Source organism: Anarhichas minor, unplaced genomic scaffold (genome assembly GCF_050575085.1).
Source record: "Anarhichas minor isolate MPS153535 unplaced genomic scaffold, ASM5057508v1 ptg000087l, whole genome shotgun sequence".
NCBI classification, from domain to species: Eukaryota; Metazoa; Chordata; class Actinopteri; order Perciformes; family Anarhichadidae; genus Anarhichas; species Anarhichas minor.
This window is the reverse complement of record NW_027466533.1, coordinates 2,460,415-2,475,553: the sequence shown is the minus strand read 5'-3', so window position 1 is coordinate 2,475,553 and position 15,139 is coordinate 2,460,415. Positions and strand designations below refer to the sequence as shown.

The window sequence follows — 15,139 nt, the reverse complement described above, 5'->3', positions numbered from 1 at the left end:
TGTGTGTGTGTGTGTGTGGGTTTGAACAGCGAGCAGGGTCAGTCCCTTTGTCTCGCAACACGACAGGTGCTTGTTTTTCATAATTCTCACCTCCAGCTATTGACTGCATTTGTCTGACCTGAGGTTTCTTGGAGATCTTCCAAAGTAGTATATAATACCAGATGATGTGTAATTCACTGTTCTTCATGCGGTTTTTTTTTTCTCATTCGTTTTTTTTTTTTTTTTTTTTTTGCCATTTTTTTTAAAGGTACACTTGACTGCGTTTGTGCACTTACACACTGCTTGGTCCATTTGCAACTGCAACTTTATATTTGCGTTGATGAGTTTTAGTGTTGATTACCATGGATTAAAACATCTTTATATGCTACATCACCATACACACAAAGTAGTTAAAGTATAAAGTGGATTTGGTGTGTTTTTTTAGCACAGTGATCTACTTCCTGCATCTGCAAACCCCCATCCTTCATCTGACATTTTACCGTGCTTGTCTGGTCTGACGTTGCTCCTTGTGCTCTCGCCCCTGTTGTGAACCTGTTCAGGGCGCGTTCACCTTCCGCAGCAGCATGATCGACATGCCCTCGGTGAAGCAGGCGCGGAACATCCTCGTGCTGTCCGCCGCGGTGCCGGAGAAACGACGCGACTGACCGGTGGGAAGAAGCTGCTTTGAACTCGGACGGGGAAGCGGGAGCCGTTGCAGGTTTCACGACGACACCTCGAAAGCTTATGAACTGTGCGGACGCTGCTTTTAATTTAGGTTATTAATAATTTTGGAAATGTTTTCACTGCGATGCCAGTCGCGGTAAAGTTCTGGCTTTTTGTTGCTTTTTGTTGCTGTCCTCCTGTGTTTCAAATGTACCTTCAGATGTTTTTCAGCGACATAAAATCTGCACATGTAGTTACGGTAGCCTCTCAAATGTCAACTTTGGCACACTCTGCAGTGTGTGTGCGTGTGCTATCATGTCATTCTCCAGTGTGTGTGAGACCATGCCTCCCATTTCTCTAAGGTCCTGATGAATGCTCTCCCATCCCCACGGTTGTGGCAGCTGGGCGAAAGTGTAAACAAACACAACAAGCCACTGTTGTGGATCTATTCATTAGGCCCCCAGTCAGGCCCCAGCCCTCCTGCCTATATAGGCCTGACTCGTAGACATCAAAGTCCTAAAAAACAAACAAAAAAACCCAGATTGAAGTGCGTAAACTCACGATTTAGCTTTTTTTGTCTGTGTGTGTGTGTGTGTGTCAGCCTCCTTAGTAAAGACATGCGGCTCGCCCTGTGGCAGCTGTGAGCCTGCGGTCTTGATGGAGAAGGCGTGTGGCGTCGGACACACCACGACCTGTACGAAGAGTAAACACTGCATACACGCTGCCAGTGTTCTTTACCTGATCTCTCATTCAGCGCATAAGAGTTCATGTTCAGCTCATTGTTTCCGAGTTGTTGTTTTTTTCATCAGCATCTTCCTCTTCCACAGTTTGAAAAAGGTCACTTTTATTTATATATATATATATTTAAAAAAATCGAACTACTAGACGAGTTCAGGTCATGCCGTCAACAAAAAAAAGAAAAGAACAAGTACCATGGGTGCTCCGTGGAGGGCTCATGCACGTTGTGACTTCCAGAGACAGTGAAGTGGGTGTGATGTTGGAGTGAGACAGATTAGTGGCCATGTTGCTCCAGCAGACCGGGGCCCATGCTTTGTCTCTCCGACTGTGGATGGGAGGATAATTGGGGGGGTGTTGAATGGTTAATAGTGCCATTGGTGACCATGGTAATGAAAAGGCACCGTGCCTCCCCTAACCCACCTCGTCCACTCACCCCCCCTCTCCCCCCCCCCTCTCTCTCTCCCTAGTACTGTATTATCTATTGTGTCTGGGGCAGGGCTGTGGTCTGTGCCAGGCCAGGCCAGACAAAAAAAAAAAAAAAAGATCGAAGCCACTCCTGCGCCCTCGCCAAAGACCCCAACAGTAAGCTGTCTCTTTGGCATCCGGCCACATATTTCTCTCACCCCTGATATTTTTTTGTTTTTTTTCTGTCTGTCTGTCGGGAATTCACATCCAGCTTGTTTGTTTGTTTTCGCCCAATCTACCATTACGCCCTGAGGTTGGTGGACAAAACTGCCATTATGTGTGACTTTCATGAAATAAATCCACAATCATTGTTGTGAGTGTAGAGCCAGTTTGTGAGGCTCTGCTGAACGTTTGAAATAGATGTTGGATGAGCTGTATCTCAAAGTCGAGGCTTAAATGGTGTAATATTTAAAAGAGATGTTTCCTCAGCTTGTGCAAGACATTTGTAGATTGTGAGTAGCCTGTACCGACTGCTGACATCATAATGTGTCTTGTTTTGGGATTATGAAGCACTTCAGTGTGACATTTTGAACTTTCATCGATTCATCATTTGTTGCAGCTGAGTCTCGTTGCAATCCGATCCGAAATAAATGCGGAGAGAGTCGCAGGATAACAGTTCTCTTTTGATTTGAAAGAACTAAAGTGCAGTTTTCGCCCTCATTCGATTTTCATGTTTCCACACCAGGTGTTGCCTCTATCATTGTGTCGAAATAAAAAGAGTTGTCTCACATTGACCAGTCAGATCATTTAGTGCTTTTAAGATGTCCATTCCAGTGCAGCAGAGCTGCAGAAAGTCCCTCTCGACACACAGGGCGTGCTGCACTCTCGAGTCGCAAAAGAGGCTCACCAGGTGAACTCGAGTGGTGGAGGAGGCCAAGTCTGAATGGGACAACTTGTGCCACTCTGCACCAACAGGTGTTCCCCCACCCCCTCCCTCCTGCAGACAGGAAGGAGGATCTCTGAAGCTGGGGGGAGACATCAGACAGGGGGAAGTAAGGAGAAGGGCAACTGTTCTGAGGATGACCAGGAAGTGATCAGTCCAGTTTATACTCCCATCAAGACGCAACATCCCCCCCAGTGGTTCCTTTGACAGGTGTTTATTATCATTCCTTTCGTTCCATCCACATAATCATGCTCTTATGTGATATCCCCCCCTCCTTCTCAGATTTAAAGGTAAAACAAACGTCCTTTGGTCTCTCTAGAACTCACCGCGAAGACTTCGCCATTCAATCAACGCTCGCGGATGAATAAAAATCTCCCGCGAGAGATTTCCGGTGACATCTCTGTAGATTAGAGGAATGCGTCCCCCTGTCCGCCTCCGCTGTGTAATTCTACATGACATTTCTATTATGCGTGGAGCCCCATATAATCTCCAGTCCGGCCCCGGCACTTCTTTTTTTTAATTTTTTTATTTAAACACATCCGGTACTCACCCGAGAGAGTAAATTACAATTAACACGATTATAACCTCACCAGAAATTGTGACGGGAATCAATTAGGCTGCGAGCAGTATTTCAGAGACCGGTAATGTGCTGGTCGAGATTGCTTTCATAAATTACGAGGGGGGGAGGAGAAAATGCATGTATGCAAAACACTGTCAGAGGAAAATTAAAACGAAATGTTTTACATATTTTTCCATTAATCTAAATGGGACCCGTGTGGCAGAGATGGTTTTATTCTAATTCCTCGCCCGGGGACGCCCCGAATAATGACTTGATGTTTTAATAGACTTCTAATGACAATATATGACAAAGTAATTGCGGCGGAAGAGTATTCAAAAGCAATAAAAATACCTCGTTATTGCAGCTGCAGCACAGTTTGAGAAGTGTAAACCTATTAGCCCAAAGAGATGCCTTGAAATGGAACGTGCGCGGAGCCGATCAACATTAAAACATTTAGTTTAGGCTAATTAACTCTGTTTCAATATTTAGGAGTATTGTTTAAATGGGTTCGAACGCTTTCAAAGTGGCTCCAATAGGCCGTCATGTTCTGAGGAGCTGCTACTGTCACTCCTTCATTTTTAGGATATCCCAGCCCTCAGGCAGGACAGGGTTTTTTAATTATTATTATCAATTATTGCTTTCCAAAATAATAATAAGGCTTTGAATTAAAAAAAGAAAAGAAATTCATTCTCATACTTTCTTTTTGAGATAAGCATTTTGGGGTTGTAGAATTTAAAAAAAGAGGAAATAATTAAGCTGCTAGAAAACTGAATACCCTTTTTTTCGAAATGTAATTTTAGAATAAAAATAATAATGATAATATAAATGGTGGATTAATTGGACTGTTATTAAAATCTCCAACCTTTACCTTTATTCATCTTGTTTGTGTCATTTTCTGTCACACACAGCTCTGAATATGTCTTTGATATTTTCCTCAGAAACCAGTCGGTCTTTTAATAAAAATGTAATAAAAAGATACACCCGCAGACCCTTTTATTTCCCCTCTGATGACAGGCGCATGTCCAGCCTCCTTTTTGTTCTCCTCCAGTGCGTTTGCATGATATGAAATTCACCGCAGCCTGTCTGTGCTGCCTGAGTGATCGGGCACATGTGGACCATTACTAACTTCATTTGAGAAAAGCCTTTTGTCTGAGTGTCCCCGTCAGCGAGGAGTCCGATGGGACGCAGGCGGCGAGGCTGGGATCACGATCAGAGATGTTCAATCCAAACTTTCACCTTCATATCGTGACATACGTGTTTTTGTTGTTGTTGCTGATGCAGTGATAAAACCACACCTCCAACAGACCTCGTGTAAAGCTCACGAGCTTTACACGAAACAAAATATATTTTGGAAACAAAATATATTTTTCTTAGAAATGATTTTGTTCATTCAGGTATTTCTCCTTTTTCTTTTTTTTGCCCCTTCAGGTGAAATTTAGTCAATATTTCATCGCCAGCACCAGACAGGTGTATTAATATGATGCAGCTGCAGCCCACCTGCAACATGAGTAGCATAAGGTGATGGGCGGGGAGGCGTCCGTCTCTATTTATTTTCAACCCACCTAATTTGCCCATAGGCCTCTCTGTGTGCTTGAAGGCCCTTCTTGCTTCTTGCAGAGTTCAGTTCTTGGAAGGTCCGTTTGTTTTGAAGTCCGGGCAGCCCGGTGTGTGTTTACCTGGCGGGTTATTATCATCTGCAGTCAGCAACAACAACAACAAAAAGAAGAAGAATAACCAAAAATAAAGCAGCCTTTTATCTTACCCTCAGAGGTGTCTGCTATATGCAAATTAGGATTTATTTGTTCCATTAAAATAAAAAAGAAGTCATCAAGTACAAGTCAGATGATATGTCATTCAATTGTAGGTTGAAATATTTTGAGGTGCACTTTACCTTCCTGCTTAGCCCTCCTCTTGGCCCGACTTCCCTCGAGACTCCCTTCTCCTTAACGGGCTCAGATCAAAGGCTTGACCGGCCCCACTAAAAACCCGCCCGCTTTGTCTGCTGTTGCCAGGAGTGAGGAAGAGTGTCGGGGAGGAGGAGGGGTGGCATGGTAATGAGACTCGTTACAGACCGACAGAAAAAGTCTCTGCAACTTTTTTCCGTTTTGTTACCTCAAGTGTCCATCTGTCGTCGCGTCTCCCTCTCAGGTTTCCCTCCACATGTCTTCAACTTCGCTGCAGCACAAGTTCATTCTTTTTTATTTCTATCTACACTAGCTACTTTATTTCCTGTGGCGGCATTATTTGCACGTTGGTGTGAGAGGACAAACAACAACCCGTCGTGTATGTCAGAGTGTATTTGTATTCTATTGATGGATGTCTAAATGCGATTTGGTCGCGCACATTCCTGTCACAAATATACGCACTTTAATTGAATTGTGGAGCCGCACCACTCTCACGTGAGTCTTGTTTGTTAGTTTTGTTGTCCTTTGTTGTCCCTGAACGCACCAGACAAGGCAGACTAATAGAAAGTTTACGTGACCCACGCAGACAGTTTCAAGGGAGAGAAGAAGGGGGAAAAAAGTAACGGCACCTCATAAAGTGTCTGCGGAGGTCTGCGGACGTACAGACGGTAACCTGCCTCTAACTGCTAATTGGGCAGTAGAACTTGAAGCCAGGGACAAATGGATGAGGGTTCCATATTTGTCTCCATCTTGAAAACGTGATGAAACGCTCTTGGAAACAAATTCTGACTATAGGCAGAAATATTTAGCGTAACTTTTCAGGCAAATGTAGTGTCCTGCTCTCTTTGTTCGGTCGTGTTTACCTGGACGGCATTAACAGCATCCTCCATGAACTTCTCCACAATGGCTTCATCAAACCTCCTTTAAAAAAAAAATGTAATTCTCAGATGATGTTTCAGAGCAAAGAGGTGCGAAACACCAGATCACTTTGTTTGGGACATTCGATAACTTTTCATGTGGCGCTTTGAGAAGGGCGTGTCAGCTGAAGGGTTCACAGTTTCAAGTTTTTTTTAAAAACCGACCATCGAATAGACGCTGTTCCTCGTGAACTTTTCACCTGTAATGTGTTTCGCCAATATCACCAACTCTCTTTTGCGCGTTTAAAGGTTGATAAGACACGACGTGAATTTGGGCGATTATCCCATGCATGTCTCTGCCCCATCGAAAACCAATGCTTTTTGAGCTGCACCCTCTCTCTCTCCCTCCTCCCCCCTCTCTTTTCTCTCTCCTTTCTTTTCTCCTCTCCCCCTCTCTGTTCCGTTGAGCAGGTGGAGGCCGCGCACCTGCACGCACAGCTGCGCGCACCTTGTTATTGCTGCCGCTGCTTGACGCACAGATGAGCGCAGCACACAGCCAACAACACAATCCCGACAATATAAACCTCTCCAGCGCCGCAGCTCTCAGCCTCAGCGTGTTCCACTTCTCTTTGTTTTCTTTTTCTTTTTATTGCAGAGACACCAAAACATGCACTATTTATATGTAGTATTTATCAGTAATATCATATCTCAATGAAGAAGAAAACACAGCAAACGCATCATCTTTAACATTTGGTTTGATTAAACATTTTCCAAACTCAAGGATGAAGCCGTGTGTGTGTGTGTGTGTGTGTGTGTGTGTGTGTGTGTGTGTGTGTGTGTGTGTGTGTGTGTGTGTGTGTGTGTGTGTGTGTGTGTGTGTGTGTGTGTGTGTGTGTGTGTGTGTGTGTGTGTGCGCGTGCGTGCGTGCGTGCGTGCGTGCGTGTACATATATATATATATATATCCCAGCCGTCTTGCCGTCTATCTGTTGTTTGTCATGCTCCGGACTTCAACATGACACCATCTAATCCAATTAAACACGATAACCCCGGACTCACGTATTATTCTCTTCCTTTTTCCCCCTTCAAGTTGCTGACAAGCACTCTTGGTTTTGTGTGAAAGAGGGAGTCAAGAGCCCTCTCTTAATCCCGGGCACGACCAGGAGTGATTGAAAAGTGAAAGAAACCCCTCATTGGTCCTCGAGCTTGGATGCTGTTTTCTTTGTCCATGTTACTCTGGCTTTTTGTTTAGTGCGGCCATCATGCATAGCCGTCCATTCTTTTAGGTCTCTAAAGGAGGGGGGATCACGTCCGCTGAGCTGCTGACAGTTATTAGTTTGTATATCATTGAAACACGAGGAGAAATAATCACAACTAGTCTGTGTTCATTCTCTTGTTTAAAAGTTAAAGCTCGTTGTAATCCTCACAGCCTGCTAATTGGGGTTTATATGAAACAATTACACTACATTTTTGGTCGTTTAAAGTGTGCCTAATTAGTCGTTTGTTTAAATGGTTTTAAGAAGATTAGGGCCTGCGCCTATAAAAATGACTGATAACATTCATTCCTCAGTTTTAATCCCCCCCCCCCCCCATTCTCCCTCACAAACGATGTTCAGTGCAACTTCTGGCATACATGAGTTATAAACTAAAAGACTGCAGCTCACAAAACAAAATAATCACACATCATTATAATAAAATAAATTAAAATGACAACTGACATATAAAGTTGTATTCTGTTTCCATTAAAATAATCTCAGATAGCCTACGTAATGCGAAACTGCTTCTGGGTAAAAAAAACAAAAAAGGCGACGTGGTTGCAGAAAGCCCGTGCCGACATAACATATTGTGTTTCAAAATGACAGGTAATTGACATTAATCCGCTCTCTCTGAGACTCAGGGGGGATCTAAAGTAAATGGGGATACGGTTAATGAAGCACCACTTGCCCTTTGCATCTCGGTCACAGTGTGAAGCGGGGAAGTTTGGAGAAACTTCATTCGTTTATGTATTTCGTGGGCATGCGTCATTAAATATGATGCGGACATCTACAGCAATGATTGCGCTGCAGAGGTTTAAATAAGGAAATGTTCCAATGTTGCAGCGGATACAGTCATAATTAAAAAAGGGCACCAGCTCGGAGGAGGATTAGTGTACGAACTTTTTTATTTTAAGTGATGACTCAGTTTATTGCTCTCAGTTTATGTGACATCTCAGAGGCGTCGTAAAATTGATGCGTGCATAACTGGCTCTAATAATGCGCCATTGCCAACAGCCCTTTCGGCTTTCCTGCAACCACGAGGTTGTTATTATGCTTATTATAATTCATATTGGGAGCCCTCCCTATAGGAGCTGTGACAGACAGACAGAGGCCAGGTGGGAGAGGTAATATTTGAGCGCAAGGAGTCGCGCCTCTCCTCTACATGCGCACGCCGCTCGGTGCTACGGGGGACCGCGTAATGAGGGCACCTACGGGGCCCTCCTGGATGGAGAGTTGTCCGAACCCTCGCCACGGCCGGTCACAATTGAAGCACCGACACCTGCGCGTAACCCCCGCCTCCTCTTCCTGGCTCCCCCCTCGGGCAGCGCCTGCCACAGCCCCTATCACCGAGAGTTCATACTTCCGCGCACAACTTTTGACAACGATAATGATGTGCATGGTGATGCTGAAAATCTAAGGAGGGGCTAAAGTAGGGAAATAAGCACTCTGCGTGTCTGTGCAGGGGAGGGGCTGTTGTATTTCTCCTCAGGACCGGTTCACTTCTGCAGCCTCCCAAGGAATGCATGATAATCTGCTGGCAGCAAACATTGTATATACAAATAATTGCTTTGAAACCTTTCAAAAATAGTCTTAAACAAATTAAGTAATGCTAAAAGCATGCAGATAAGTTGACACTGGACATTAATTAGTTGGAGCATATTCGATTTCGGTCCGACTATCAGTCATGTTAATACAATATGACCATCTCTCAATGCTTAGTGTCACTAAGATGGATAAGCTTTTGTGGTTTGTGAGATATGCTGTCATTTACAATGGCAAGTGTCTAGGAAGGGCCAAAAGGTGCCCGTCCCCGACGGAGCTGGCCTAATTATACAATTAGTCTTGTGATTGGGACAGTCTAGAGCTAAGTGTCCTGTGGGACAACCAGACACATTATGGCTGTCATCAGTATCTCCACAGCAAGGGAAAGAGCTCAGCGTAATAAGTGTGCCGCTCATGTCCTTAGATGAGGTGGAGGCCTGCGGTTTCTCTGATTCAACATGTTTCACATTCTGTGGCTTAATACTGAATTTGTTGGGCGCCAGTGAGGGCCAAGCATCTCTCGAGGCAAGGGATGGCAAAGTGGATGGAGAGCTGTTTCCTGGATGCCATAATACCATAGGTCATCTCGGTATTCAATCGTTTTTGCCTTAAGCCTCATCCGGGGCCTCGGCGGACCAAAACCACATCTCTTTGAAGCCGTCGGTCAGATGGAGACCCCCATATCTCGATCTCATTGCCTATCCAGCCATATATCCTTTCTGGCTTATCCCTGGTCAGTTGGAAACATCAAGACACCACATTTCCTTCTGCCCATCCAGAGCCATATCTGTCATTACCAAACCCCAAGTCTGTTGAAGTGAATGGGCGTGAGGCTTGTGATGTTTGGCAATAACGCGGACGCCTCCATGGAGTCGGACGGAGGTCTCGGCGCTGCATGGAGGAGGAGGCAGCGGCGCCTCAGCACCGGATACTTTACTGCTCGTGCACTGGCTTATCACATTGGATTAGAGCTCCGGTGAGACAAGCCGAGGACGACTGGTGACCAACTTCACCAGTTTGCCGACGATGAACACAACTATATGCGAAGACGGTCAGGTGTTGGCAGAGCAGGAGTCAAACCCTTATCTGCTGTTGGCACAGATGACCGCTTCTTGTCTGCTCATGTTCCCTCTCTCCACCTGGACGCCAACCCTCTACCCTTTCTCCTCCCCCCCCCCCCCCTCCCCAGCTGTGATTTCCCCCCACTCTAAATGCTGACCTTTTTCTGCAATCAAGCTAGATGCACTCAGGGACCGCCATCTGATGTTCTGCACAAACACTGATACCAATCTTCACCCACACAATGGACAAAGTGATGGTAAGGAAGAGGAAGCAAAGAAAAAAGGGTGGATTAAAACGGTGGACTGGCACTATGCTTTGGAAATCGTTTTGGATCAATCATAGATAGGTTTTTCAGATATGTTAGGTTTGGAATTGAAGGGAGATGCATGGATTTGAATTTGATTAGGGGGTCCGCGGTGGTGAAAGTAATCCCTGAGGCCTTAATCTGTTATTTTTGTCCTCAGGTCAGCTTGTCTTCAAAAGCATCAATGCAGTGCTTCTGGTGCTCATCATACCGGTTTTCATTTGTCTCTATACATAAAAAAAACGGCCAAGATGCTTATTTTAAAATATATATAAAAAAGAACAAAACAGAGTTTGATTTCTTCGTGTGCCAGAGATGAAGCCGTTTCTTTTAGTTCAGTCTGAAGTACCTTGTAAGCAGTGTCATCCCTTGGCACAAATCAAAAATATCTGACACTTAAAAAGTCCATCTGCTTCTCTTTGATCGAGAATATAGTTCCCCATTTCCCTCCACCCGGTCAGGCCTAGGTTCCAGGTACGCTGAAGCCTACATCCTGCATTTAGAGGCTTTTAGGAAAGCCCTGTCATTCAGTCAGAGACTACTGGGGCACCATGCTTGCGCTTATCTGCACTTTAGTTTTTATTTTCTGGCCGGTGAGCTATATAAGGGCCAGGTATAGCCGGGCCCGGCTCATGCCGGTTGTCCGTGGACGACCTTGCTCTCCTCACCTTCTGCCTTGGAGTGGCTCCCAGTCCTGGGATGGGGCTTTGGACCGGAACCAAGTCTCTACCCCCACAGATGTTACTGAGCCACCAGATATTATGTCAGTTTGTGAGTGATGAATCATGCTCTTCTGCAGAGCAGTGCATGACTTTAAAGTAGCCAGGATGCACATGACAACACTGAACCTCATCCCTGAAAGATGTAGTTAGTATGTTATTATTATAGCTTGTGTTACTCTCATCCGTCATATCAGATATGTCAAGTCTTTACATTTGGATTTTGGAGCAGGAAGTGTTTTTACTTAAAATGTTACAATTAAATAATTACTTAAATATTAGAAATATACTTATAATTCAACTTGGACCCTCAAATATATATATTTTTTATTTATTTATTCCATCTAACACAAAAAAATTGTTTTAAAATATAATTTTGCTTCACATCTAAAGGCCAGCCTTATGGAACTTAAGTTCTAGGAATTTTCCAACTGATTTGTTTATTTCCGTTTTTGTTTTTCCACTTTTTTGTTGTTGTAAACATTTAAAACACAAACTAATTCAAAGATGGTTATTCCAGTTATGCTTTGACTTATTTATATATTTATATATATATATATATATATATATATATATATATATATATATATATAATAAAACGTTTCAAAACAAATGAAGGGAAACTTATTTGAAACTAGGTCTCACAAACGATAAGCTGTTGTGACTGCTGGTATTCTATAATTTAGCGCCACTTATCTTGAGATAGACGGTGAGAAACAACACTGTCTAAATGTCAGAGCAAGAATAAACCATCTTCCTACACAACACGGCGTTCTATGCGGGTTATGATTATATTTAATTGTAGAAGACACTGGAGAAAAAAAAAATATTTCTGTCTTTGAAAATACAAGAATCGTGATGTGCTCACTGGGTAATTGATTTAATGAAGTTCCTATGAAAACTAAAACCAAGTACAGGTCAGTTGAGTAACCCCCCGGTGCGCCCGTTGTCAGATGTTTAACTCCCGCAATCCTTTTGGGGAAAGACATCGGGGCTAATAGGTGAAACCACGGACGCTGAAGGCTGGAGAGGAGCGACATGTTCCCCCTGCAGACGTCCGACAGTCCGAGTGGAAAACCGGACAAGGAATTGTGCGTTTCCCCCCCTAGCTGCAGCAATCCACGAAGTCCTTCCTCAAAAATACAAACGTTTTGAGTCGCTGCTTTAACTTGCTGTCGAGTTGTGTGGAGCCAGTGCACGTGCTGGAAAAACTTCAGAATAAAAGCCGAGTCTATGCGCGTGTTTCCACTAGAAGAACATCAAAATCAGCTCCGAAAGGCAACCGGGGAGAGGTGCAGCAGCAGCAGCGACCGGACTGCGTTGTTTCCTGACTCGATCATGAAAAGTTAAAGACAGTATAGGCAGGTAGGGAGCTCGGAAAGCCCCGCTGGCGGAATGCCCGGATAGCAAAAATGTGGCCGTTAAAAATGAGAGTTTATAAGAAAGAAGGAGAGAAGGGGAACGATGGAGACTTTCACTCAGATAAAGTTTAAACTTGGGCAGGCAAACAGGTGTGTGGCCTACACTTCTGTGGGGGGCAGAGACACGCGCGCACCCTCATGTAAGAGTTATATGACGTTATTTGTAGCGTGTGTAATCATTTTTTGTTCTGATCATTATAGGCTGCTTAGCTTCACAGCAAAGTTTAACGGTGCACAGATGATGCATTAAAGCCCTCCGTTTTGGGGGGATTTACAGTGTATTTAGAGGGAGAGGTGAAGAGCAGCAATAAAATCTGTATTTTAATTACCCACATTAGGCAACATAAAAAAGAGGGTCAACTTAGTCCGTCCGTCCCCCCCCCCCCGAAACACCATGCCCTATATTTCAACATAGTTTTCAACATAGTTCTCACCTTATCGGGCTCTAATTTGACTGAATATGGCAAATCTGCATTCTCTTACTATTTCTTCTTTATTTCCAGGGGTCCTCGCCCACTTCTTAATATTCACTTCTCAGAGAAGAGATGTCAGATTTTCATTTAGTAACTGAGCTAAAAAATAAAAATAAAAACCATCCGAAGCTGTCACAAGGTGCTGCTGTTCTGCTGTATTAGATTTCTGTGCCGATGTGATGTGGTGGTGGTGTTGGAGTGGAGGGATGCTGGTTGCTTCTTCACACCTGCTTTCTGGTTCACATAAAAATAAACCTCATACAAAAACAAAAACAAAATTCGGCAAAGACTTTAAAATACTTAAATGTTGCCTCCAAGGTGAGCTGAGCACATTGACCTCTCGCGCAGGTGATCAAATTACCCTAAATATGTGATTTTTGTTGTTGTTGGTTTCCCTCCTAAATAACCAGAGCCTCTTAACTTTTGTGACCCCCCCCCCCAAAAAAAAGATCACTTCACAAGCGCATTGTGCTGACAGCATTCAGGAGGTGGATAATGCTTGTAAAGTCTGACAAGACGGCATTTGTTTTGGTTCCACGCTCGTCTGAGAAATTATCGTTCAACCCCGCGATTGAGGAAAAGCAGCAGCGGCGTTTTCACTGCGACTTCTCGCTTTGTCCCCCCCCCCCCCCCATCCGAAGTGGCGTCTGCATGTCTGACTCCGCCGGTTACTGATTTGCAGGCAGTATGTTAAGGTGGCCCATGTAAGTGATTTCCACGGGCATCCCACTAAAGGAGAACAAATCGCTGACAAAGGGAGCGCCTTTCCTCATTCAGCCTCGTCGTTGGGACAACCAAAAACTATTCCTCAGATAATAAGTTCTACTTCAAAGCGTTTCTCACTGAAGGGTGACCGCTTCACTCCTTGTTTTTTATTAAGTCTCCTCTCTCCTTTTTTTAATACCAGAGGAACTGCTTTTCACCGTGTTTATTTTGCAACATTCATGGAGCTCTTGTTTCCAAACAGGAGCTACAAGAGCGGGCTATACGCTTTTTTTGGGGGGGGGGGGGGGGGCCTGAGCCCTATAAAAACGTCCGCGCACAAAGCGAGAGGAGGCCCTCAAGTGCTTCCTACATTGAATGAAGCAGCAGATGAAGTGTTCTTTTTAGAAATGCTTATAGAGGACAGCTATAAAATTGATAAAGCGCCATGAATACAGCTAAACAAACCTACAGTTGTCACCTTTTAAAAAAGAAGCCTCCTAATGCTGCTGAAGTGGGAGGTTTTTTTTCTGCGAAACGCGCGTAACATTTCAGATTATTTGCATTATGTGCTGATCGAGTGTTTGCATTTTATGGCCACAGTCCCAGCATCTTCCAGGTTGACCTGAGTCAAGTGTCTTAATTGATGCAGTGTTGAAGCTCAGAATCATTTCCCCTGTGTGTGTGTGTGTGTGTGTGTGTGTGTGTGTGTGTGTGTGTGTGTGTGTGTGTGTGTGTGTGTGTGTGTGTGTGTGTGTGTGTGTGTGTGTGTGTGTGTGTGTGTTTTCCCCTCATTTGGATTTGTCAAATTCTAAGCAGGCAAATTGCGGCTCGTGCGTCATCTACCTGCCCACCGGTGTGTTCGTGCCAACACTGGAGAGAGGGTGCACCCTGAGCTATCTGCTTACGGTTCATTTAGAGGCAGTTAGCGTTTTTTTTTTTTTTTTTTTGTTGCAACCAGACACATTCAAACGTGAGCGTCTCAGCATAGAAATCCTAACGCGCCATGAAGACTCGTCAAAGCGGCCCGGCCCCTTCCCCTCTCCAGAAGCTGAAGCCTTTGAAGTGGTGCAGGACTCGCGCTGGTCAAATTTTTTTTCTTCAATTCTATGGAACTGGACGGGCAACTCTTTGAAAGTGAGATTGTGCGTTTTAATGGAGGAAATAAGAGAGAGAGGGGAGGAGGGGGGACTTGTTTTATACACTACTATACAAGGCCCTGTGTTGTCAAGATAGCTTTTTTATCTTTTTTATTTTCACCATGAATGATTCATGCCTCGGCCTCGCTTTGTGCCGTCGCCGCCTTTCAGAGGTAGCGCCATAAGGGGGCTATAAGTTTCCCCATTAGCTCAGTGATTAGTTTATACCAGCCTCCTTGGGCCCGTTGGGCCTTTTTTCCCCCTCTGAGCGAATATTTCATAGAAATATCTGGATAGAAGGTGAACACTTCTAATTTTTCATGTCATTTGAGAATGGCATTAATGTTTTGTTGACTCTTATTTACATTTAACATTCAAAAAGGTCATTATACCAGCTGAATTTCCGTGTATTCAGTCTCATTACGCATAATAAGTTGACACTTGTTAAATATTGACTGTATATGTCCTGTTTTT

General features: G+C 44.2%; 1 protein-coding gene across 1 annotated transcript in view; it reads left to right on the top strand.

The window, feature by feature from the left end:
• Positions 1 to 2,575, top strand: part of clybl (citrate lyase beta like) — a 69,882-nt gene extending 67,307 nt beyond the window's left edge. The window contains exon 8 of the mRNA XM_076081927.1: positions 540 to 2,575. Coding sequence (XP_075938042.1) covers positions 540 to 644 — 105 coding nt within the window. The 3' untranslated portion in view covers positions 645 to 2,575. The remainder of the gene's footprint in view (positions 1 to 539) is intronic.
• Positions 2,576 to 15,139: the final 12,564 nt, after the last annotated feature.